Genomic DNA, 26927 nt, shown 5'->3' on the forward strand with positions numbered 1-26927 from the left:
AGTGCTGCCAAACATAAATGCCCGTTTATATGAAAAATGAATGCCTTCCGTGCTTCCGGCTCATAGTCGATTGAATTATTTATACAGAGTAGTTATTTTTAGGGGGAGTCGCCTTCGGTGAACCAAGTGACTGCTGGTGTAAAACTCTGCATTGTACACAAGAAAAAAAAAAAACACAGCTAATGACCAATTTAAACATTTTATTGTATCAAACACATTTTGGAGTCATCAATTCAAGTAAACTTTGAACTACTATCCCCTGGATTTAGTTAAAACTATTACTATTTTTATTATTTAAACAGAACAAACAATACAGAATCCATAAATACAGAGCAGGAAAAACAGCAAATGGCAGACATTTGTTTGACTGTATTTCATTATCATTGTCTGGTGTGGTTTGTTTTTGTTTGAATAAATTAGTATTTTTTGGCATCTGTGAAATACATTTCACTCCTGAAACTCCAACGTGTAGAATATACAGTGTAAAGGAGTTATGGAAGGATTGTCACATCACTACATAATAATGCCACTTTAAGAGTTTATAATGTTGTGACTACAGTACAGTAGATCCTCGCTTTTTACACGGGACCACCACCAAATGGAAAAAAAAATGAAAATTGTCAAGTTGTCAAGAAACAGGCCTCCAGAAGTCTCCCTTTCCCAACACTTAATAAATGCATTTAAAGTATAAAATATAATGGATGTAAGATAATCCATAAACAGATGAAAACAGAGTCACGGTGTATAGCCAGTCACAACACACAAGTATGGTGTGTTCAATGACCGTTGAACAAAGTATGAAATCGCAACACTTGAGGAAAAAACAATCTGGAATTGGGTTTAATAACGGCATAGCTTATCAATGAAGCATTAAAAAATGTTAAAACGTTTTTGACAGTGGTACATGTACTATGTTGTACGTTAATCGCATTTATAAATGATTACCAATTTGGGGTGAACAAGATGTGTTTTCTGTGGAAAAAAACAATCTATGTTCGGAAGAAATGTTTAATCCACAAATTTGCGGGTCTGTGAATGCTGAATACTCACAAAGTATGAGCTTTGATAGCATTGAAAATGTGTTAGTGGCTGTACTATTTTAAAAAGTTGAATATTACCATGCAAGAAGGGTTTTTTTTAATATGACCTGTGAAGATTTTTGGAAGAAAGCACTCATACCTGAATTAAGGTTGCACATGTAGCATAAACATATCCATCAAGTAAGGACTTGACTTCCATGGCCTACTCAATAATCTGCTATATTTACCATCTTAAATTTCACAAAAAGAATCTCAAATATTCTTTCAAAAAGTGCCATCATCACACACAGACGAGATCAGAGCAAAGAGACATCACTTCCAGCTAATTTTCTGTTCCATATTTATCATATCCGTATGATTTTTGCTGACCACGTTAACCAAACAACCAGTACTAGCAAAGCAAATGAACCGGAGTTTCTTTTAAATTATATTTTTCCACTTTTCTGACTTATTAATGTAGTTAGAATGTTGTATTCTCGTGTTAAACGATGCCCAAGTTTCAGATAATGAGATTTATACATTTGGAAGTGAGCCCTGAAAAAAGTTTGGGATGGCTCAGAACACTCGGTTTCAAAAGGCGTGGTAAAACTGACTTTTTGTGATGTCACAGAGGGGTGGACTTCCTTATATGGTTCAGGAAGCCCTTTGGGCATGTGACCAATCACTACAGGGAGCAAAATCTAAAGCGTTTTCTGTGCGGGTTATTGTGTGTAGCTGCTCTATAGGAGCCCACAACTCAATACAAAGGGTCGAACAATGAACCAAAGTGTGACTCTTAAAAAGTATAGTTTGCAAAATTTAAGCTGGTAAAACCTGCTAAATATTAAACTAAAATACATATTCAATGAGTTATGTCATGTGATATGTCACAAAAACTGCCCAATGCAAAGCATCTTTTTAACGTTTGATCCAGATTCCCAAACATGAAGTGTGAATGCATCTAATATTTTTGATTGATGGGGATTCAAATGGGAGTTTTTTGGTAATTTACGGGGTACACAAACAATGTTATTGCTTTGATGGAACGCCATGGCACATGGGATGACAATGTATGATTAAATACACGAGATAAAACCAATGTTGACATTGTGGTAAAAGATGGTTGTGTGAGTTTTACCTTGTTGACTTGCTAGCACGCCAGCTAGCTCACCACCAGTTTTTCAGCAGAGTTTTCTGTATAATATAAAATAAACTCAACAATGATGCTAAATGTTTTAAAAGCACAAAAAAGGGGTATAAATGTGTAAATTTTGTGGCTGGTAACTAAAGCCCTAAGGACTGTCCTGATGTGGCTAAGAAGTGAATCTGCACACACAATCCTCTGTCATTGTGTCGCGCTGGCTGAGTCGAAGGAGCAGCATTGTGATGCAAAAAAAAAAAAAAAAAATGAACTTTCCGTTCATTTTTCTGTCTCCGGGTTGAGTTTCTTTGTCTTCTCGTCGGCGGGCTGACTGGCGGTGCTTGTCGCTGCTTTTGTGTCTGCAAAATACACAATACAATCCTCTTTTAATTCAAATAGGACTGCCAGGCACAATTAGCCAATGTGTGCTACAATTTATGATCAAATTTGTGTTGCCATGTAAAGAGAAACAACTTAAAAATGCATGAAAATACATATTTTAAGTTGTTCAAAGCACGGCAGAGTGGTTATTCCCATTCACCATGAGTGTGGCGCCACAGTGAATTTTAATGAACTTTCCATTGGCGTTGTTGCCATGGTGCTGCTTTTAACTTTGTCCAACTATCTATGGCGGTCTTTAGAATTACGTAATGGTAACAGCCTTTACATACAGTACATTACACGTAATAATTATTGCAATTTGTTGTAGATTTTACTTAATATTGGTAAATGTATTGCTTACTTATTTTATGTATATTCATGAAGTATGGAAATTTCTCTTCTGTTCTGTTTCATTTACTTTCATTCTACACTATTTTTCATTTATTTATTCCTCTACTTCTTACTCTGACTTATTTTTACTCCGTTAAAGACTCCCACGTTTTTTAACTCATCCATACTAAATCAATGTTAAAATGTTCAGCTTATTCAGGAGGTTTTTTTTTTTTACATTTACTGTAATTTCATGTTTTCTGCCATGATTGTCATTGAAAATGAATGGGCAATTTATTTGGTGCCCCCTACTGGTGAGACATCATATCATCAAACTGAACACTATTCTACTCTTCTGCATGGAGTCATGGCTCAAGTGGTCATGTGATCATCCACTCTTATTGAATTTCAACACATTTAAAATTTGGGTAAATGAGGGATTTCACACAGCACATTCCATTTTGGAGTAATTTTGGAAAACAAGGTAAATACGGCCCAATTTCTTAACCTTGACAACTTTTGCATGATAAATGTCCCTTACAATTCAGAGTTGCATTAAATACACCTTGCACATCCTTGCCTCTTATTTACCTGCTTGTGCGTTGCTTAGCTGCACTGAAGGATCCGATGGAACGACCCTAGAGCAATTCTCATCCTCCTTGGAAAGAGGGAGTTCTAATCCGCCGCCGGCCGCCTCTGTGTGACTGTCCCTTGAGAACTCTGAGCAGAAGACAAAATAATGCAAGTGAAGCTATTGAGCGGTGGAACAGCACTCATCAGATGCACATTAGCGAGTACAATCAATGGCGCCTGACATTTATAGTTCCATGTTTTTTTACTCATGCTGAGTCTTCCAGTGGAGGTTGCATCGTGGAGATACTGCAGTATTGCAGAGAAATAACCCCTGTGATGCATGAAGCCGGCGCTATTACTGCTACGCGTGCAGCCTCTATGACCATCAAGTGACCTGCTATTAAAGTGAATTACTTGGCCTGAGATGGAGCTTTTTCGTCTGCTCTTTGACTCTGCATTATGTGGCACAGCAAGGACACAGTAGCTCTAAAGATGCTAGTAGATATGGGTACACAAATCAAAAGTCAAAAGTGCTTATTTTTAAGTCTCTAGTAATACAAAAAAAGGTCTTTTTATAGGAGGCGGGGCCTGGATTGCACCATATCAGAGAAAAGGTGTGTTAGAAATGCATATTTCATGGTCATTGATTCTACAGTCAAAATCATGCAACCATTTTTAGCTATTCGTTTTTATGCTATCAGCATACTCGCTCCAAACGTACCTTCCATTTGGCAACGCAGCTTCTCAAAGGCCTCGGCTGTGGCCTCGTCATCGCAAGGGAGGTCCTCCCCGACGGGGATGGAATCTGGGCTGGGCCGATCCGACAGACAACTCTCAGAGGAGCACTCATCCCCTCCTCCATGCTGCTGCCTGTACAGGTGATGTTCTACCAGGAACTGCAGCTCTGGGACCGTGGTGGTAAACAGAAGAAGATGGATCGAAAGGGAAAACACGGTGAGAGAATATTTGAGAGGATGAACGTTTGCTGGGGAGAAATATTCTGGTATGTTTGTAGGATATAAAAAGATTTTTGAAATATTCTGGATTGAAACTGTTCACACTGTATTGAATGAATATACAGTAAGACCACAAATGGCGGTCTCTACTGAACAATGGCGACACACTGCTTTCACATTATACACTACAGTGTTTCCCTCCTTCCTGATTTCAATTTTTGTCAAAGTTTGTCACACTTCAGATCATCAAACACATTGAATTAGTCAATGACAATACAACTAAAACATTATTAAATGTAACTTTTTCTCATTAACGAAGAAAAAAATCAAAACCTACATAGCCCTGTGTGAAAACAAGATTGCCCCTGCTGTTAAAACATTTAATCGATCTCACTTTAAAATGTTCTAAAGCCATTTCTAAAGCTTTGGGACACCAGCAAACCACGGTGAGAGTCATTATTCACAAATAATGAAAGCATGGAACAGTGGTGAACCTTTCAGGAGTATTGCCTGCCAAGCAAAATAGATACATCAAAAGAGTAGCAACAACTCATCCAAGAGGTCACAAAAGACCCCACAACAACACCCAAAGAACTGTAAGCCTCAGTGAACATCAGTGTTCATGACTTCACCATAAGAAAGACACTGGACACTGACACTGAAAATTCATCTGGAATAGGTGCAGATTCTGGAAGATCTAGAAAGCTTTACAATGTGCAGGCTATCATGTGTAGCTACTCTGTAGGAGTGCAATACAAGCTGAGTGAGACCAATCACAGCGGAGTAGGCGTGTCCAGAGGTCGGCCATGGGCGGAATAAATTAAAGCTGACCATTTTGGAAAGCCAAGATAATTTATCTGGAATAGGTACAGATTCTGGAAGATCTAGAAAGCTTTACAATGTGCAGGCTATCATGTGTAGCTACTCTGTAGGAGTGCAATACAAGCTGAGTGAGACCAATCACAGCGGAGTAGGCGTGTCCAGAGGTCGGCCATGGGCGGAATAAATTAAAGCTGACCATTTTGGAAAGCCAAGATAATTTATCTGGAATAGGTACAGATTCTGGAAGATCTAGAAAGCTTTCTGTGCTGGTTATCATGTGTAGCTACTCTGTAAGAGTGCAATACAAGCTGAGTGAGACCAATCACAGCGGAGTAGCCGTGCCCAGAGATCGGCCGTGGGTGGAATAAATTAAAACTGACTGAAAATTCAGTTAGATTAGGTGCAGATTCTGGAAGATCTAGAAAGCTTTTTGTTCAGGCTATCATGTGTAGCTGCTCTATAGGAGTCCACAACTCAATACAAAGGGTTGAAAATGAGGATAATGGGTGATAATCTAAATTTTTTTTCCAGAAAACATGCTAAGGACAAGAGCAGGCTGCAGCGTGTCATTCGGACTGCAGAGAAGATGATTGGCTGCAATCTCCGTCTCTCCAGGATCTGTACGCCTCCAGGACCCTGAGGCGTGCAGAAAAGATTGTGACCGATTCCTTTCACCCCAGACACAGACTCCTTGTGATGCTCCCCTCTGGCAGGAGGCTGCGGTCCATCAGGACCAAAACCTCACGTTTTTTTCCGTCTGCTGTCAGCCTTATCAACAAGGTCCGGAACCCCCCCTGACACTCCCCACACCCCACCCATCCTGCCACTTTGACATACACTCTTTACGTTACATTAACGCTCAGTTTGGACTCTTTTGGATTAATAATTAGACTGTGCTTCTGGTATAACAAACAAAAAACAGACTGACTATATATTTATACTGTATATTTTGTTTTTCATTTTTAATAGATGTGTCTGCACATTCTTCACCAAAACAAATTCCTAGTATGTGTTTGATCATACCTGGCAATAAACAATTTCTGATTCTGAGGGCGGTGCAGAAAGATACTTTTAATACAAAGGTGGCGGTGACAGAAGGTCACCGGGAAAGTAAGAAAAACAAAGACAAAGTATTAAACCAAGAAAAATGACCAAAATGTTCAACAACTTACACGGAATAAGTTGGCAACAAAGAAAAAAAAATACAACTGAGAATAGCTTAGGCAAAAAGTGTCAGGAGTTGCATGACACTGGTGAGGTGAGGCAAGAATCTGGCAACATGTAAGACTTCCAGCCAAGCTTAAGAAGGCCTAATTAATGATTAGCTGCAGGGGTGCGGATCAGGCGAGCAGATGGGAGGACTTCTCTGCAGGACTGCAGAGGGCAGCAGACCACAGGCCGCCTCCATCCCTCCCATTAGCGCAAGGGGCAAAGATGGAGGAGAGAAGGCGTGAGAGGGTTTAACACACCTGAGTGTAATCTTAACCAATCAAATGAACGCTTCTCATTGCCTTTAAATGCATAGGGCCAACTGGACTGCGCATCAGAGGCCACAATGCACGTCACCATGTAGAACACCTCTGTTCCTGACAGTCACATTAAACACAGCAGCAGGCTAATCTAGGCATTGTCAGGCATGGTATATTCACAAAATTAGAGCCCTAAGTGTTCTCAAACATGAGGCTTTAACACCGGAAAAGCACAATTTCTACCCATGACTCTACCTCGCCATAGACTGGGCTGCACCGTATTTGCTACTATTTTGTGAGAAAGTTAACTTTTTGTCCCTCACTCAATGTGTTCCACGTGGGAACTCGGTACACCTCTGCATCTTACCAAAAAAATCTGATTACAATGACATGTACCATTATACACCTAATAGATACACCTACAATCTAATAGGATTCAATGCAAGAACTCTATTAAGTATGTTGTGTAATAAGTAGGATTTACATCCAAACATTGTGATGTAGGTGATGAAGGCAACCAATGAGAACGAAGAGACAGAAACTTGGAGGTGGAAAGAAGATTTCCCGCTTTTCAAAAAACAATACTATAAGCCTTAAAATAAATGATAACAATTAAGTAACTAACACTATTAACCCCCCAGCACTGATTAGACAAGTGTGAAGGCTGAAACTGTCTTATTAGTCTTTAAAGCAGGCTGATTATCGCCTTCTTTTTCTGCGAGGCCGCTAATCTTCTGTCTTTTTTTTTTTTTAATCCAATTATCAGTCATGGTAATGTTCATGGTTTTATTAGTTTGAGACATGTTTAAGTAATATTCAGGAACATCACATTAGTACACGTGCTTGTACATAAACGTACATATATGTTTGAAAAGGAATAAGAAGAAGCAAAGTGTATTTATACTATTATTATTGAATCTATGTAACGTGTTCCTTCACTTGCTTCTTATGGATGTTGTTTCTTACTGATTGTTTAAGCCAGTTGCCATTGGGTAAGCCATTTCTACTGTTTATTATTTATTATATAATTCGTATTTTTATTTATAACATTTTTTGCAATGTTTGTTTTTGTTTTTTATAATCCCGCATTGCATTCACTTGTTGTTCTTGGACATTATTTACATTAATTATGTGATTTAGTCAAAGTTTTTACACCAGTATTTATGTATTTACTCTCATTGTCTTTACTTAACTCAATTTATTTACTGTGTATTATTAGCAAATTATTCCTATTTTACTACTCTGATCAAATTTGAGTTTGTTATCCTGATTTACTGGGCAGTTATTTATATTTTGGTGGGGTCCATTCAGTGTGCTCGCACATAATGCACACGGCAGAAACTGCCACTTCTCGTATTAGCTACCAAGTAATCCTAGCTTATTTGATGGTATCAATTCCTATTTTTATTTTGGTGGGGCCCCTTCAGTGTGCTCGAACACGGCAGAAACTGCCACTTCTCGTATTAGCTACCAAGTAATCCTAGCTTATTTGATGGTATCAATTCCTATTTTTATTTTGGTGGGGCCCCTTCAGTGTGCTCGAACACGGCAGAAACTGCCACTTCTCGTATTAGCTACCAAGTAATCCTAGCTTATTTGATGGTATCAATTCCTATTTTTATTTTGGTGGGGTCTCTTCAATGTGTTCACACATAATGCACACGGCAGAAACTGCCACTTCTCGTATTAGCTACCAAGTAACTCTAGCTTATGTGATGGTATCAATTCCTATAAACATTTAACATATAAAGTTGTCACCCACTCTGAAGGTTGCTGGTTCGATCCTTTGTCCTCCCGACACCATGTCGGAGCATCATTGGGCATGTTACTGAACTTCCAGTTGCTCTTGATGCCGTGTCATCAGAAGGTAAAAGTGGCAACAGTACCATAACGACAAACGAGTGAAACATTGTTTCTATAAAATGATGACATAATGCTGCATAGCTTTTTCTTTGACCCGTTTCTCTTCTTTGCTATTTTTTCAAAATTGTGCTTCAGTCTTTTTTCCGTGATGCTTTGTTGTAATGAAAGAATGAATAATGATGAATGAATTCAACAGTGGACACTAAACAATCAAAAATATGGAAAAAATCCAATTACATTCATCTGTAAAGGTTAAAGTGCATTTTAGGATAATGCTGAAATTGAAAATTGAGTTTGAATCTCCACCAGTAAGCATCATTGGTATTCGTCAGGAAGGACATCCGCAATATAAAGTGCTCAAGCCAAAATCAGTATGCAGATCAAGAGATCCGCTGTGGCGACTCCGTAATCAGGGGAAAAAAAAGCTGAAACAAACAAACAAAAGCTGAAATTTCACACGAAGGACAAACATCCCTAAAGTTTTTACTCAACTAAAACCATCAAACTTAAGCTTAATCACATATCGTGCTTGCCCTAATTGTACCATTCTCTCTCAGATACATCATAGGTTCATGATTCATGTTAGTAATAACAACATGGAGATGAAGAAGCACTGTGAAGTAGCAAGTGATACAGCATTGTCATGGTTACCATTTGGAGTGATTCAACACTCACTCATACGAACAAACGTCACAGTCTTTTGCCGATGTCACTAACCTTTCATTGTGGGTGTTCCCTTTTGTCCTTTCCGCCGCTGACGAGGAGAGTTCAACAAAGCTGCCTGCCATAAATCAACAAATAAACAAGTTCATTAAAGACATATAATATGTATTAAAGGCATAACACATATGCCGTAAAGGATCGAACTAAATGAATTAGAGTACCTTGTACAACTGGTTAGGCAGACGATCTTCATCGATTTCTGTGAAAGGGTAACATGATCAATTAATGATACAAATCAGTTCATGATACAAATCTAACAGATAAAAATATCATAACTAGTACAATGGCTTCGTTTATAAGAAGAATGAGGGAGGCAGACTGGAATTCACCAAAAAGTACAGAGATGAGCTTTAGACTTGGAGGTGCTGATTCTCATCCCATTCTCATCCCATTGAACCCAATGTAACCAGCAGGACATCATCTGCAATAAGCAGAAACTGGTCGCCAGCCAATCACAGGGCACATATAGACAAACAACCATTCACACTCACATTCATACCTATGGATAATTGGGAGTCGCTAATTAACCTAGCATGTTTTTGGAATGTGGGAGGAAACTGGAGTACCCGGAGAAAACCTATGCATGAACGGGGAGAACATGCAAACTCCACACAGAGATGGCCAAGGGTGGGATTCGACTCTGGTCTCCTCACTGTGAGGTCTGCGCGCTAACCACTTGAACACCGTGCAGCCCAAATCAGAGGATTTTTTTTCTTGGGTCTTCCCCAAGGCCTCCTATCGGTTGGAATGCTCTGAACACCTCGCCGGGGAGGATGACTAGCTTTGTATACAGGAAGTCGTATTTGCCTGCACAGTGTCGTAGATTTCTGCGACATACAAAATGCTGTGGTGTTCGACTTCCAAGATCGCCATCCCGTCGTCCATTGTTGAATATGCAATGTGATGGACTGTCCTGACCCCACTCTACCAGTAATAATGTTATGTTTACCTTATTTCATCTTATCCTTTCAGTTACTACCCAAAGCTCATGAGCATAATTTGAATGCAGGAACATAGATGGACTGCTTTACCATAATGGACCGATGCAGAGTCTGATCCATGCTCCTCTCACTCATGAACAAGACCTCAAGGTACTTAAACTCCTCCACTTCTCCGCAGGATCCCATCCCGACCCGAAGATGGCACTCCACTAAATTCCTGTAAAGAACCATGGACTCGAGCTTGGATTTTCATCCCAACTGCTTCATACTCGGTTGCAAACCAATCCAGCAAATATCACAGCCCGATAAAGCCAGCAGAACCACATCAGCTTCAAAAAAACATAGATCCAGTCCTGCAGCCACCTGGTTGAGTTACTACCAGTAATGTGGACTAAGGTCTATCACCAAACCGGCCCAATCAGGTTGCTTTGCATTTCTTTGAATTTGGTTTTGGGTCATTTTGTGTTGGGATGTTGGCGCCAACACCCTAGGGCGGTATAGTTGACCTACTTGAGTATGCGCTAATATGTTATGTGTCATTTTAGAATTTAAGAATTTGTGAAGGATGAATTATTGGATCTCGTTGGACTGGCTCGATGTACTGAAAAAATATCTTTTTATGTGACTCAATCACTGTTTTTACAACGGCCTGCATGTGCGATTAAAAGCATAACAGGCTTCCCTAAGTGTGTAACATTGATCGTAGAGGCAAGCAGCACATGTCAGATCATATGACCACCAGAAGACAAAGACCAGCTTGATGATGTGCAGTCCATTGGGACCACATGACTAACTCAGGGATGGGAGGCACAAATAGGAAACAACATATCTGTTGACTTGGGCTCACTGAAACTGTAAACTCAGGTCAATATGAGTTAAACGTACATGCACCACGGAACTTTTTCTAGGACACCACGCCGTTGCTCGGCAACCTATACATCCCCCGGGCACCGTGACAGCGAGCGTGCACCAGGGCGCATATATTATTCCAACTTAAAAGACGTGTGCCTTGCATGCTGAGATGTGTGTTTCTTAATTCATCGCTCTTTTTAAGCAGCGACTGGGTTTGAAATGTCCTACAAAAACACTTATGTTATGTTTGAAGGATTTAGTATCCATATTAAACCCTATTTTTAGCACATTAACTTTGGCAAGGATTAGAGACTAATTATGGTTACAAACCAATGTAAGTACATGGAACTCGCCCTCATTCGAGTCACAAAGTAAAGATTTGTATTCAGAGAGGCCTCTGGTTCTTATCAGGCTCATCTTAATGGCTTCTTTGCAGCCGTCAAGGCTACACTAAAGTAAAAACACTGTATGCTAACATGTCAAGAAATTACAACTAAACCCAAAAAATAATACATGCTGTAAAGTAATGTTTTTATTTAATTTGAACATGCATCAGATTACAATTGAATGCATCCCATAATCAGTTCACAGTTCCACATGTCCAAAAGGAGTAGGAAGAAGCAAAGCTTATTAAATCCTACCCCTCCATTTGGTACTTTTACAATCAGTAACTGTTACATTTGTTCACTTCCTGCTTTCCATAATACAGTTTAAGTTTTTTTTTTTGTTTTTTTTTTGTCATGTACCAAAGTACGAGTTGATATGAGCATACAATGACATAATGGGTACCATAGTAAGTGTCAATATAGTGATATGTATAGCACATCATGACTGGTTCAAGACTCTTCATCCTTGTATTTAGCAAACATCAACTGCTTGTATTGTTTCTTAAAGTAAATGTTGTGATTCATGCATACTAATAAATCAGCGCATTTGTTTTTTTTTATTGTTGTCGCAATTTAAAAAATAACAGGTATGCAGGTATGTATGTTTTTTTCATTCATTTTCTATACCGCTTGTCCTCACTAGGGTCGCGGGTATATGTTTTTTTTATTTTTACTTTATTATATTTTTTCTTTAATGATAAAATATGTCCAAATTTTAAGGGCAAAATTTTTGTTAAGGTGTGTAACATACTGTATCTATGAAAAAAAAATACTGTACAACTTTTAGAATTTCTTTTACACGCATTGGTCAAACTAAAATAATGCATGGATAACAATGACAACTGCCTATAAATCTATGAAACAAAATCAAATTAACTGTAAATGAAAAAAAAAACATAATAGGAAATGTGATCCTAAAAAGCACCATGTGTCCTCCTGTGACATCTACAGGGAGAGGGATCAGCTGTAGCAGTAACAAGAGAAGACGCTCATTAATATTTGGGCTAAGAAACATTAAATATGGCTTCTGCATTGATTTCTAGTCTAATTGCTTTCCTCTCTCTCTCTGAGCCCATCTGTGCTCCCAGAATTGGCTATAAAGCCAATAAAAGTCTTTGTAGTTGGCGGGAGCCTCCCAGCTGACTGAGTCTGGAGGACACAAAGCCAGATGAGAACATAGACTAGTTAGTATCTCCTCTTCAATGTTCTACTTAGCAGTCTAGTGGTGCTACAGCTTCAGTTGCTTTAGAGCGTCTCTACTGAAGTTGGAGGAACAAAAATAGGCAAAGCAAATCATAAGGGAGGAGAACTCTTATTCATGTGTTGCTATGGTAGATAGCAGCTCGCTTCTTCCAAAATATGATTTATTGGCCAATACTTCTGCATTCACAAATGTGGTTCTTTTTAATATTTTTTATATTTTTATATTTATTTATATATTTTTTTTACTTTTTATATATATTTTTAAGATATTTAGTGTGCACTTTAATGTGGTTCTACATATGTATAGGGTCAAGAAAAATGATCTGACACATTTGTAGGTTAAATAAAAGGCAAATAAAGTAAAGAAACAAAAAAGTGTTTATCTTTTCGAAAAGTACATATAATGCCATTTTGCTTTGTTTCTTTATAATGCCATCGTTTTTCGTTTATTTTTCAGTTGCTGCCATGAATTGGACTGGTGAGCATTGCGGTTTCATTGTGGAAACGTTTATCAAAACAAACGAATCCGTAACTGCAACACAACGAGCGTTCCGTTTACATTTAAATCTTGGTAGACATGATCCCGTACCAGCTCGAAACACGATCTTGTATGGGTTTTTATGATTTTAAAACATAATGAAACAGAATGGCATTATCTGTACTTTTAAAACAAAAGTAAAACACTTTTTTGTTTCTTTACTTTATTTGCCTTTTATTTAACCTACAAATGTGTCAGATCATTTTGCCTGACCCTGTAGAATCATGGAATAGTTGTTTTTGGTGGTGTTTTTGTTTGTTTGTGCTTAAAATAAATTCTACAATTCTGAATGAATTTGGATGAAATTTTCATGAAATGTCGGAAATGAAATATGGAAGAACTGATTTTATTTTTGGGGTGATCCGGATCACTTTCTGGATCCAAGAACTGTTTTTATTATTTTTTAACATTGCGAGTGAGGACCATTTTCGGCATTTGTATATAACTCCACAATGGTCTGAAAACTCCAACAGGCTCTACAAAACATCAGACACTCATCCAGATAATGGAATAACTCCAGATACTATGATCCAGAATATGAAAAAATAGGGAACTTTTTTGAATTTTTTTAGCATGTTTTTCAGTGAACTTAACCCAAATTTTCCCTCTTTTTGCATACATGTTTTGGTTAGCATACAATATGGGGCACATCATGTCATGTAATTGATACACAAAATATATATATCACAAAATGTCCTTCTTAGAATGCTAATAGCTTGCCACTATGTGAAAAAAAAACGGACGTCAGTTCTATCGGCATTTATGATTTTAATGAAGGTGACTCTACCCGGGGGTGCAAAGTTTTACAATTATAGTTTGAAATGTATAAAATAATTGTAAATGCAAATAAATGAGAAATGAATGGGATAATGATAATGATTGGGACATGATTGTTGACAAAGACACAATCTAGCAGTGAGATCAATACAGACACCGCCTTTGTGTTTTGCCATGAGTTATTTCTTGAATTCAGTTGTACTTCTCACTTTCTTTAGCACTTCCAAATCTCCTTGGCTCTATTTTGGTTTATTTTGCAGCCGTGACTAAAAGAAAAACAGAAATTTGAGCTGAGTGACCACTGCTGAACAAAAAAACATTAAGGCTTGTCTCATATTTGCCAGAAAACATCTTGATGATCCCCAACACCTTTGGGAATATACTCTGTGGTCTAATGAGACAAAGGAAAAATGCAGTGGCTGTGCATTTGATTTTGAGCCACAAGAATGAACAAATATTGAGCAGAAATAGACAAAAAACGAGTTCAGAGCAGATGGTTGATGCGACCAAAGTCATTTGTATCTACTGCCATTTGCTGGACTCGACGGAAGAAACTGCTGGATTACTGCAGGTATTTTTAATTGTCATTTATACAGTGGTAATTTTGCATATGAGTATCCCGATTAACTGTTTTTTTATTTTTTATTTTTAGCTATGAGCCATCTTTAGGCTGATTTTTTGCATGCAATTGCAAGCCAAGGATTACGTTACAAGTTGCAATTTAAAGGCTACTTGTTTTACATTGAGTTTGTTTAATACTTTTTTTTATAAAAACCCAGAATGTTTAATAAAAAATTTGCATTCAGCAAACAAATTCAGTTTGCATATTAGCATATTATGCACCAAAGTGCTCATCATACGTTTGTGTTTATGGGATATAACATAGAGTGCCCTCTTGACACACGTCCTGCTTTAAATGTCACTTGTCTATACATACATCTGCAGCCTCTGGTGGGTGGTTTGCATTTGTTTGTGTGTGTGTGTGTGTGGGGCGGTGGGTGGGGGTTGGGTGTTAAGCCTATTAAATAATAATAATGTAGGACTCACACCAGAGCTTTTCTCTCTCCCTCATCATGGTATCAGTTCCTCCTCCATCCCCCCCGCTAGCATCATTCCTTCTTTGTGTGTCTGTGTGTTATGTGACGCCTCTCTGAGTCAGGATCAATGCATTTGTTCCGGCCTGTGACGACTTTGTGTTCCGTGTCTTCTGTCAATCTGAAACATTTCAAACATTGGCACCACTGGCTCTTGTCATGTTTTAATGTTTTATTTTGAAATCATGATAATAAAAAAAAAGAAACAAGGATTTCCTTTTTGTTTTTGTGATGGAGGTCAATTTCAGCACTTCTGAGATATAAGTCATATGGTGGTGCTGTTATTCAACACCATCATTCGGACTGACTTGAAATTTCTCACACAGCTCAATATGCTGTACATAACAACTCATTGTAACTTCAGGATGTTTCGCCAATGGTACATGCTTAGGAGACTGACAAGCTTATGTATGTAAAATTGGAGCAAAATTGGTTGAAAATCACAGTCGGCACACAGCAAAACATGAATTGGCTCTGTAAGGCATAGGGGCACTTCTAGTGGAATGTCAAATGAAGGCTGCATAGCAATAGCTATATTACGTAATCCAAGAACATATACTGTATAACTCTGACACATAATTGTCTGATTTTCTTATTCATGTGCCTTTTCCAATTATATTCCTCAAATGAAAACCACTGATCTGCTCTCCTTATACCAGCGGTTCTCAATTATTTTCTTTCATGCCCCCCCCCAGGAACAGAAATGCTTTCACACCCCGCCCAGTTTGAAATACGAGAGAAACTGAGAATATCTATTCATTTATCTGTACTGTACAGACTGAACTTGAAACTAAAACCAGAAAAATGCACCAAAATACAAAGCATACAAAGTGTATTCAAGTCAAATTACATGTTGAGTACTACAAATTCACTACGACCCCCCAGGAGGCCCCACCCCACTATTTGAGAAGTACTGCCTAATACCAAGATTTAGGAGAATTACAGTGGATCCTAGTATATTTGCAATTCAGCATTTGTGATATAAACCGGTAGATTTTTATTAAAACTTTCCATAATTGGTCCATTTATTGGTAGAGAATCCATCACATTCAACTTACGTTGGTAAACCTTCACTTGCACGTACGTACATTGGTCAAAGGAAAAAAAATACACACAATGTCACAGTACCCCACAGACTATGGGATATAGATATAGATACATGCAAAACATACTATTTTAGACTGATTACTAATCTGCAAAGGATGCTGGGAAGTCCACAAGCACACGACCCCAAAAGGAAGTTCCTCGCCATACGTTACGTATGTTTTGTACAACCGTTTTTTATTTTGGTACTTATTTATGAACCACAAGGCATGCTGGGCAACTTCCTGTTAAGGAAGTGTTTTGCATGTATGTGTGTGTGGTTCATTTCTATATGCCCACAGCTCATTTGGTACAGTTACATTGTGTTCCACTTGTGTAATTTACTTGTTTTATTTTTGGTGGCCTCCTGTTGGTTTGTGTTGAGTGACTAAGGGTATAAATGTCAAGCTACTTCACCGCAAATAGACAACAACTGTTATAAACACACCGCTTTTGTTTTTGAATGACTCCCTCATCCTTACCGTAAGCATCCTCACACTAAAAAGAGATCACGGCGTATGTTTTTATAGAAAAAAAACAAAACTCCCCCGCTTCAATCTCCAGGTGGTCTTTACTCTGTAGGGGGACCATATTGCATGCACACAACCTTGTACAGCAGCATCAGCAGGTCACGGATGACTCATACAACAAGAGAATTCTCCAGAGGAAAGCTGTGGTGTGTTTGATCGTGGAAATCCCGGGAGAGGATGTCTCAGGATGGTTTTGTTGCTGCGATGCAGCGAAAATAAAATGGATGCATGTGAAATAGAGAAAATAGTTGTTGAAATCTTTGGCAGTGTGTGCGTGCGTGATGCTGAGCATAATTTATTGGGTGTGTGTGATGCTGCAAACCAGGCTGCCTTTCTTACTGTGAAGCTTACGATGCTTCTGAGCTCATACTGTATCTAATATGTCTACCAATGGATAAATGCAGTGGTTATGCAGTTGCCATACATGTATTTCCTAATGCTATGGCAAGAAATAAGGTTCTCAAACCGGATCATTTCCAACATTTAGAAACGACATAAAAATGTAACCAGACTTAACTAAGACACACCAACGTCATAATGTGGCACTTTCCCATTATTCATTCATTCATTTTCTACCGCTTTTCCTCACGAGGGTCACGGGGTGCTGGAGCCTATCCCAGCTGTCTTCGGGCAAGAGGCGGGGTACACCCTGGACTGGTCGCCGGCCAATCACAGGGTACATATAGACAAACAACCATTCACACTCACATTCATACCTATGGACAATTTGGAGTCACCAATTAACCTAGCATGTTTTTGGAATGTGGGAGGAAACCGGAGTACCCGGAGAAAACCCACGCATGCACGGGGAGAACATGCAAACTCCACACAGAGATGTGCCGAGGGTGGAATTGAACCCTGGTCTCCTAGCTGTGAGACCACTCGACCACCGTGCCGCCCCACATTATGTCATAAATTAAAAGTAGTCATGTCACAAAGAAAATTTGGCCAAAAACAATAACAAAATGTAAGTACTCATCGATACATAGATAAACAATTATGAAATAGGAGTGAAATGAAAGTGGTGACCAGATTCAAACACTTGACCTCCCAGTCCAAGCAAAGAAAGTGACATATTGGCTACAATAACAACATTTACTGGTAATGTGTTGTGATACGGCCATTGTAGTTCTTTGCTAACTAAGACAGTCACGCCACAATCGACTATTCTTATTGATCACAAAAGTGCCAGCATTTTGATAAAGAAGTTGAGAAACGCTATTGAATTCAAGAAAAAACTTGTAATAAAGTCATGAAGGTCATCTCTCTTGTCCTCCTCACTCACTGTATAAGCATTAGAAATTGTTTTCTGCATGTACAGCTATAATTGTACATTTATTTGAAAATGTGTCCTGATATTTTTGTTTTATTATGTCTTATGGGAAAAATTGATTTGGTTTGAGTCGGATCTTCTGGATCGGATTACAGTAATCCCTCACCATTTTGTACTCAATTTCTTGGCTCCACTATATACACTGTTGACAATGTTTCAGTCATAAAAATTCGCTATGAGGTGTCCTAGATGTTTTGTTTGTTTCTTTCGGCTTTTTCACTAGTTCAAATCATCAGCTAATTTGCATATGCTTTGCATGTGATTTTACAGAGGCTTGAGTGGAATGAGTTGTAAAAGTAACAGAAACTGCACAATAATAAATGCTTTCACTTTTAAGCCCCAAAAATACCAGAAAACACCACACCAACGGCAGAAAAAGGAACTAGATGTATTACACTGTATTATACTAGTCGTGTTTGAGAAAATATGTCACCAAGTTGGTAACATTGATTATATGACTTTTTTCCAAAATATATACATTAGTAAATCATGCTGTTTTGTTATTGGATTCAGCCTATTATTAGTAAAAATCTACATATATTTATATAAACATATATGCATAATTAAGCGTATTTAGGTATTTTCTTGCCTAAATATAAGGCAATGATGAGTAGTATTCTCTCCTGGTCATGAGGTGTCACCAATGTTACTGTACTGTTTGGGGAGACACACAAGCACCAGGCTCGATCGCCAGAACAACAAGCATTAGTGCGGGTGTAAATGATCTCATTGAACAGACACAATATCCTTAACACTACTACTACTGTTGCGGCCGTAACCCAAGCCAAGCTAAAACGTAACTGAACCCCCTGTCACTTCCTGTCTAATCCCCACTCAGTTTACCTTAGCACCGGAACACATTTACAGCAACACACACAAGCATGGGTATTTTTTTATACCTTAAATGGCTCATTAACTTGCATTATGTTTAAAGTATTCTATAATATGTGTGTGAATGTGACGGCATGGGGACATCATGACTCAGGTGGTAGAGTGGTTGTCTCCCAAAAGGTTGTGGGTTCAATCCTCCATACTCCCATGTCAAAGATACTGCTCCTGATGCTCACCAGTAGGTAAATGTGCTCAGAGTGTCAAAGCGCTTTGAGTGTCTTTAAGTTGGAAAAGTGCTATCCAAGAGAAAGACCATTTATTGTACCATATAGGGGTGTTATTTCATGTAAAGGGCTCTAATAATGTTAGTAGTCGGGTAGCCAAAATCCAGTCTTACAGAAGTAATTCAAGAGGAATGGTAACACTGCCTTCATTGCTATTGTGGGAAGTTCTGGATAGTTTAAGATATTCAAAATGCCCCCCCCCCCCCCCCCCCCCGCCCCCACCACACAAAAGATTTGACACATTAAGATGCATGGGAATAAATAAATAATAATAATAACAATGTGGAGAATAAATAGATGAAATATGAACAACAATGTACAGCGTAAACAGTTATTTGTACAAATAATTTAAATAATTACATTTATTCTAAATTATTTAAATTTTTAAATAATTGCATTTATTAAAAATATTTTATTTATTTAATTTAAATTATTAATACAATTATTTTAATTATTTAATTTAAATAATTAATAAAACTATTTTGATTATTTAATTTAAATAATTAACAAAATTATTTTAATCATTTAATTTAAATAATTAAAATTATTAATTAATTATTTAATTTAAATAATTAAAATAATTTTAGTCATTTATTTAGTCATTTATTTAGTCATAATAGTGTGATTAGACTCACCTGGCGATGACTGATCACTGGATGCCACAAGAGTTGCAGGTGTTGGTCGACGCCTTCTAATCTAAAAGAGAAAAACAGTTTCACTTTGCTGTGTTTACTGAAGTAGTCAGGCTGGAACAAAATGGTGCTGAAAGTGACGAATATGTCTCACGAAGATGACTAATTCAGAATAATTCACGTCTACATTTTTGCCTGTGATCCATTAAGAGCTGTCTTAAAATTATTTGTGGTCTTGATATCAGGTTGTGGATTTCCCTTTGGACCAGAGAGCCACCGTGGACCGTGTGACCCACATTCGCCAGTAGTCCCCTTTTTACTTTGAAGATGTACTATTAGCATGACATCAGCGCTGGCTGCTAATGAGCCGTGACATTAGCCGGGCTGCTTACCGCCGCCATCGTGCTTCTTGACAACGTGACTTGACTTGACTCCTGGTAGCTACCATATGTAGACAGTCATTATGTAACCCCGCAGGGTCTGTCAATGTTACGGTTGTTCAAGAATGTGAGAAAATGAGCGACAAAGCAATACAGCCATATGATTTTATAGGTTATTTTAAAAGTTATCATTAAATATAATGAGACATAAGTATTCTATACTGATGTATGGCTATTATAATTACTGTGATTCCCGGACTATATAGCGCACTGCTACATAAGTCGTATACACCAAATTTAAAGACAAAAAAAAGATTTGTAGGCTGCACCTGTTACTTTGTAACATGGGATATTTAGTCCACAGAAAGATGTTACACTGACATTTTTTAAAAACTTTTGATTAAATACAGTGCAGACCTGAGTTCAATTCCACCCTCGGCCATCTCTGTTCTCCCTGTGCATGCATGGGTTTTCTCCGGGTACTCCGGTTTCCTCCCACATTCCAAAAACATGCTAGGTTAATTGGTGACTCCAAATTGTCCATAGGTATGAATGTGAGTGTGAATGGTTGTTTGTCTATATGTGCCCTGTGATTGGCTGGCCACCAGTCCAGGGTGTACACCAGGGGCAGCGTATGGGGAAAAGTTTGAACAATTCCAAGATGGCCCCCAAAATAGCCAAATATTAAGAAATAAAAAAGGGGACCAAACATGATTCCTGTGGTACCCCTTCTATTGGCTATACTGTACGATCTGGGAAAAAAAGGAACCATAGAATTAATTTACACAAAAAAAACTCCATAGGTATGAATGAGTGTGAATGGTTGTTTGTCTATATGTGCGGTTTGCAGCTGGGATAGACTCCAGCATACCCTCGACCCTAGTGAGGATAAGCGGTAGAAAATGGACGGCTGGATGGATTCGCTCCAGAACACTTCAGTTAGGAAGCCAATAAGCTAAATATAAAGACGCACAATCCAGATTTAAGCCTCACACACTTATCAAATGCATTTATTGATATAATTTGCATAGGTTCTCACCACAAATACGTGATAACGTAAGACGATACATGAACATATGGAATGAATTGGCTTAATGTAACTGAAACCTAATTGATTTGACCTAGGTGAATGAGACGTGCTCACTGCAGAAAAAAACATCGTATTTTCGAGAAAAAATAAAAAATTGTCTTTTACCTCAATCCACTCTCATTTTTTTGTACAGCTTGACACAGCAATGGAAAATACTTAATACTTAATTCAAAGTTGTTTGTCAGGCTCACATGATGCATTTGCATACAGCCGCTCCGTACTCCCCGAAAAGCCCCGATAGTAAATTTACATGCTTCATATGGAATTGACAGTAATAGTAATAGGTAGACTACAGTAAGTGCAAAATTAATGTGCATAAATGAGCAATGTTGAGTAGATAGTAAGAGAAGCACCCTGCAAATGGGAGTTGAAGAGGCTTCATTAGGATTCAAGCTGTATGCGTGGCGTACAGGAAGGATACGTGTGTGTGTGTGTGTGTGCTGTGTGCGCCTCTCTGTTCGTCTTCTGTGACAAGCACTCACCACCACAGAGATGTGCTGCTGCTGCTGCCAAGCTTACATCCTGATTGCATATTGACCTTTTCAGGACTTTGCCCTTCGCATGCTGTTTTCGTCCATCCTCTATTTTGTGAATAAGATCTTACAATTTCTATTCTAATTTTGACACACAAAAACACAGTCAATGCAAAAAGAAACAATAAAAGAAGAACCTACATGAAGCAACATCAGCAGAAATTGCATGTGAATTATGAAATATCCTAGAAATTTTAGATATCAATTCAACAACTAAGGATTGAACCAGCAACCACCAGTTTAAAAGACTTAAAACCACTTTTTTAATCCCTTGTTACCCAGGGTTTGCAAGACCCTTACTCCCTCGTGTAAGAAGCAGAAACACCTCCCCGCCTGACTACTCCGTCTAAAGGATTACGGTCTCTCCAGGAAAGGGAAGGGAGATCTCTAAGTCAGGGGCGAGAGGAACTCACCCAGGTTTTAACAGCCATGATGGTGCTGTAACCACTGGTTGGTCGTCTGCTGTTTCACATAGTTGCACTTGGTAAGGACTTAGGGTTCTTTAATTATCTGTTAGCAACCAGAAGGACCTGTCCTGTTTTAAAAGGGATACCAAAAAAACTTCAAAGGAATTTGTCCGTAACACACTCTACGACTTTCACTTTCAATGTAAAAAATGTCATAGAAATGTTGACTTGTGGAAAATGTCAGATATGTCATGAATGAGCTGACTAAAAACGGCGGAATTCGAAATTCTGGAATGTAAAAATTCAAATAAGTAAGTTCAATGATTACAGTGGTGTTAAGGATCAAACCAGCAACCATCAGTTTAGAAAATCACCACTGTACAGTTGGAGCCATTTCCATTTCCACAGTAATAGAAAAAGTAAAATGAATCCCAATATAGAGGGGGCGTCAAATAAATTGCCCATTCATTCCCAATGGGGAAATTGACAGCAACATTTTAACTGGATTCAAATAAAAACACCCAAATATGTTTTTTTGGACATTGGTTCAAGTGGTTAGCGCGCAGACCTCACAGCTAGGAGACCTGAGTTCAATCCCACCCTCGGCCATCTCTGTGTGGAGTTTGCATGTTCTCCCCGTGCATGCTTGGGTTTTCTCCGGGTACTCCGGTTTCCTCCCACATTCCAAAAACATGCTAGGTTAATTGGCGACTCCAAATTGTCCATAGGTATGAATGTGAGTGTGAATGGTTGTTTGTCTATATGTGCCCTGTGATTGGCTGGTGACCAGTCCAGGGTGTACCAGGGTGTAAGCAGTAGAAAATGAATGAATATTTGAACAACAATTGTGTGTTTAAAAAGCCAAATAGCAGTAGCCAATGAAAACCGAGGTCATGTACAGTAGAGGGCATCTATACATCACCACTGGTGAATGGTGAAAAGTCATGAGTAATAGAAACACTCATAAAAATCATATTTATGACACTCTCTACCGCCCTAGTGCTTCTGCATTCAAACAAATTTTTGATATGGTGCATTCAAGGAACTGAATAACAAAGTGCAAAATCCCAGCATAGTCAGTGAAGCTTAAAGCCTACTGCGAAGTACATTAATTAGCACGTAAATGTAGATTTGGAGTCTGTTTTTACATCTTTGCGTGGTGTGTTTTGTTGCCAAAATGAAGCTCTCTACTGCGAGAAGCGGATTACAAAGCCAGCATTGGCTTCACAGTGGTGGGTGGCGAGAATCAACTAGCTGTTCATGTTGGACAATATGAGATTAATGGTGCAAGCCGAGGAATGATTACATTGGCTGCTGCAATTTATTGTTGAAGAGGCGATGCCATTGGCTGATGATGTGATGATGTGAAAGGTTTAGCACGTTTCATATCTGAAAGGTCGTTGAGTGACCCTGACTTTCAGAGTAACATATGATTGCACATCTTGCGTGAGTTCAATTTCACTGCTTGACTACTTCAACTCAACGGTGCCTGCATTGTTTGACAGAGTTGGGCAGTGATTCTTCTTATAGTAGCTATTTATTGTATGATAAGGTTTAATAACCTGTCACATTAATATATACTAGAAAACTGACAGCTATTCTTGTTTAAATGGAAAAACGTCAATAGTAAACTTCCAACTTCACTTCACAACGCCCCGATATTGCCGAACGATATCCTTGTAACAGCACACCGAATCCATGACCCCTTTAGTATTCATTAGCATTCAACCATCTTAATCCTTAATGATGGTCACAACAGTCAAACAGTTTGGCCAAGATTTGTAGGTGTGTCTTATATGACATTCATTTTCACTTCCATGGTGATGGCTTTCCTTTTTTTTTAGCACACTGCAACTAGTCGTCGCGCGACCTCAGCATTTAACACCACACTATAGTCAAAAGCTCTTCTATTTATTCATAGATTCACAATAGCAGCCACATTCGGGATATAAGCTTCCTAAGGGAATACATCTGCATTATTTGATCCTGCCCAAGGGCAAAGATGATCTGACATGTCAGACAATGTGCAGGAGGGCACTCTCTCTCTCAGCTGTGAATGTGGAATTGTGGATTGATTTATGTGATGGATTCCATTCTAAACTGATGCATGTTCAAATTAAATTACCATTACCAACTGACTGAGTGGAAAGGAAGGGTCTTTGACTGGCATTTTTTGCTGTAGATCCACAAAAACAGCATCTCACTCATGTTACATAGAGGATCTTTCATTAACATTTTTGCTGTAGGGCCTTAAAAATGGTAACGCAAGCCTGTCACATATCAGATCTTGGAATAGCCTTTTTATATTAGGTCATTGAAAACAGCAACAAGGGCCTTTGATTGGTTCTTAATGTAGGGCATGGCTTTCCATTATGCTGTCAATTTTGGAAATATAGGCCATTTTTTATTCCAAATAATAATCAAAAGTTTGGACACACCACATTTTCTTTATTTTCATGATTATTTAAATTGTAGATTCTCAATGAAACATTGGTGTTCTCTCAGTGACCTTCATGAGGTCGTCTCCTGAAATGGTTTTCACCTCACAGGTGTGCCCTGTCAGGGTTACTGAGTGGAGTTTTTTGCCTTATTAATGAGGTTCGGACCATCAGTTGTGTTGTGTGTGTCCAAACGTTTGACCTGTACTGTACAGTGAGACATCCCACCCTTTCATTGTTTTGTTTCAATGCATTGCAACCTGTTTATTTTCCACCATAGTTGTGAGTTTTGTGGGAACACTAGCCGGTCCATGGGTTCAAAAAGGTTATACAGGGTCTTTAACCAGCTTTTTTTGTATTTCCTTAAAAACATTGGACTACTTCTCTTGTATAGAGGATCTTTGACTGGATTTTTGATGTATTTCCTTAAAAACATTGGACTACTTCTCTTGTATAGAGGATCTTTGACTGGATTTTTGCTGTATTTCCTTAAAAACATTGGACTAATTCTCTTGTATAGAGGATCTTTGACTGGATTTTTGCTGTATTTCCTTAAAAACATTGGACTAATTCTCTTGTATAGAGGATCTTTGACTGGATTTTTGCTGTAGATCCTTAAAACATTGGACTACTTCTCCTGTATAGAGGATCTTTGACTGGATTTTTGCTGTAGGTCCTTAAAAACATTGGACTACTTCTCTTGTATAGAGGATCTTCGACTGGATTTTTGCTGTAGGTCCTTAAAAACATTGGACTACTTCTCTTGTAGAAAGGATCTTTGACTGGATTTTTGATGTATTTCCTTAAAAACATTGGACTACTTCTCTTGTATAGAGGATCTTTGACTGGATTTTTGCTGTATTTCCTTAAAAACATTGGACTAATTCTTTTGTATAGAGGATCTTTGACTGGATTTTTGCTGTAGATCCTTAAAACATTGGACTACTTCTCCTGTATAGAGGATCTTTGACTGGATTTTTGCTGTAGGTCCTTAAAAACATTGGATTACTGCTCTTGTATAGAGGATCTTTGACTGGATTTTTGCTGTAGGTCCTTAAAAACATTGGACTACTTCTCTTGTATAGAGGATCTTCGACTGGATTTTTGCTGTAGGTCCTTAAAAACATTGGACTACTTCTCTTGTATAGAGGATCTTTGACTGGATTTTTGCTGTATTTCCTTGAAAACATTGGACTGCTTCTCTTGTATAGAGGATCTTTGACTGGATTTTTGCTGTAGGTCCTTAAAAACGGCAGCCTGTCATGAAAGCACTCATTGGTTTTAAAAACAGAAGCATTTTCCCGTCATTTATAGAGGATCTTTGAATAGTAATTTTGCAATAGATCTTTCAAAACAACAGAACAATGTGTGTTTGTTTGAAAATGTACTGTATGACTATGACTTCAGGGACTATATTATGACTATATTAGCCACTTGGTGATTCAAAGTAAAATAAGTGAAGGGAGAAGTCCACATGGGAGGAGGGGTTTACTTCTGAAATATGAAACTCAAGGTGAAAAAGGCACAGCAAGATTATAGTACAAACGTAACAAGTCCTTTTCTTTTCAAGTTCCCATCATGTGCTGGCCTCTATCAGCAAGTACGCTCAGTCTGTGCCCAGTCATTGACAGATGCAATACGTGCAGAACAGTGTGTGTGTGTGTGTGTGTGTGTGTGTGTGTGTGTGTGTGTGTGTGCACACAGTGTGCGGATAAGAGCATGTGTTGTTGCCGTGAGGGTCACACCTCAGGGAGGTTGCTTTGACTGACAAGCACTACTCCATGGAGGCTGATTTTTCACGCTGAGAGAGGTGCCAGCTTGCAGGGACTACTCAACCATGGCAGAGAGTCCGCTGGCATGGCGGACACACACACCCACACACATACACTATTTCTGCTTGTGTAGGTGGGTTTTCCCTCCTTGTCTTGTGTGTGTTTTAACTGTCTATCTGACGATGCAAGCTCAGCGGCAACTCGCATACAGTAAACTGTGCACCTTATAGTAAATAAGAAGAGGATAGTAAATGCTAAAGTCAGCATTAAGCAGCCTTATCTTCTTCTGCATGCTCTTCAAAGTATTGCTTGTGCTACACAATATATACAATTATAGTCCACCACAAATTGTGTGCCTGAAACTGCAATTTAATTTAATTCATCTCAAACCGATTTTGACATACTAATGGCTGAATTATTGTAAAGTATAGATAAGTACATATCTGCACCATCTAACAATATTCCTCTCTGAGTCATCCCGGAGCAAGAAATAAAACAGAGTGGTCAGACGTCAGAGACATGGACTCATAAATCTTTGCTATTTAT

At 38.5% G+C, this 26927-nt stretch overlaps 1 protein-coding gene across 1 annotated transcript in view; it reads right to left on the minus strand.

Annotated features, from left to right (window-relative positions):
- Window positions 1–185: 185 nt before the first annotated feature.
- The window catches only part of LOC131106529 (protein phosphatase 1 regulatory subunit 1A-like), a 29419-nt gene continuing 2677 nt past the window's right edge, over window positions 186–26927 (minus strand). Inside the window, exons 2-7 of the mRNA XM_058055694.2 lie at window positions 19765–19825; window positions 9439–9476; window positions 9272–9335; window positions 4166–4348; window positions 3463–3591; window positions 186–2519 (exon numbers count right to left, since the gene is read on the minus strand). Of these exons, the coding sequence (XP_057911677.2) occupies window positions 2440–2519; window positions 3463–3591; window positions 4166–4348; window positions 9272–9335; window positions 9439–9476; window positions 19765–19825 (555 nt within the window). The 3' untranslated portion in view covers window positions 186–2439. The remainder of the gene's footprint in view (window positions 2520–3462; window positions 3592–4165; window positions 4349–9271; window positions 9336–9438; window positions 9477–19764; window positions 19826–26927) is intronic.

The sequence above is a fragment of the Doryrhamphus excisus genome, linkage group LG18 (assembly GCF_037039965.1).
Source record: "Doryrhamphus excisus strain RoL-2023G ecotype Guam linkage group LG18, RoL_Dexc_Guam_v1.1, whole genome shotgun sequence".
In the NCBI taxonomy this organism is placed as follows: Eukaryota; Metazoa; Chordata; class Actinopteri; order Syngnathiformes; family Syngnathidae; genus Doryrhamphus; species Doryrhamphus excisus.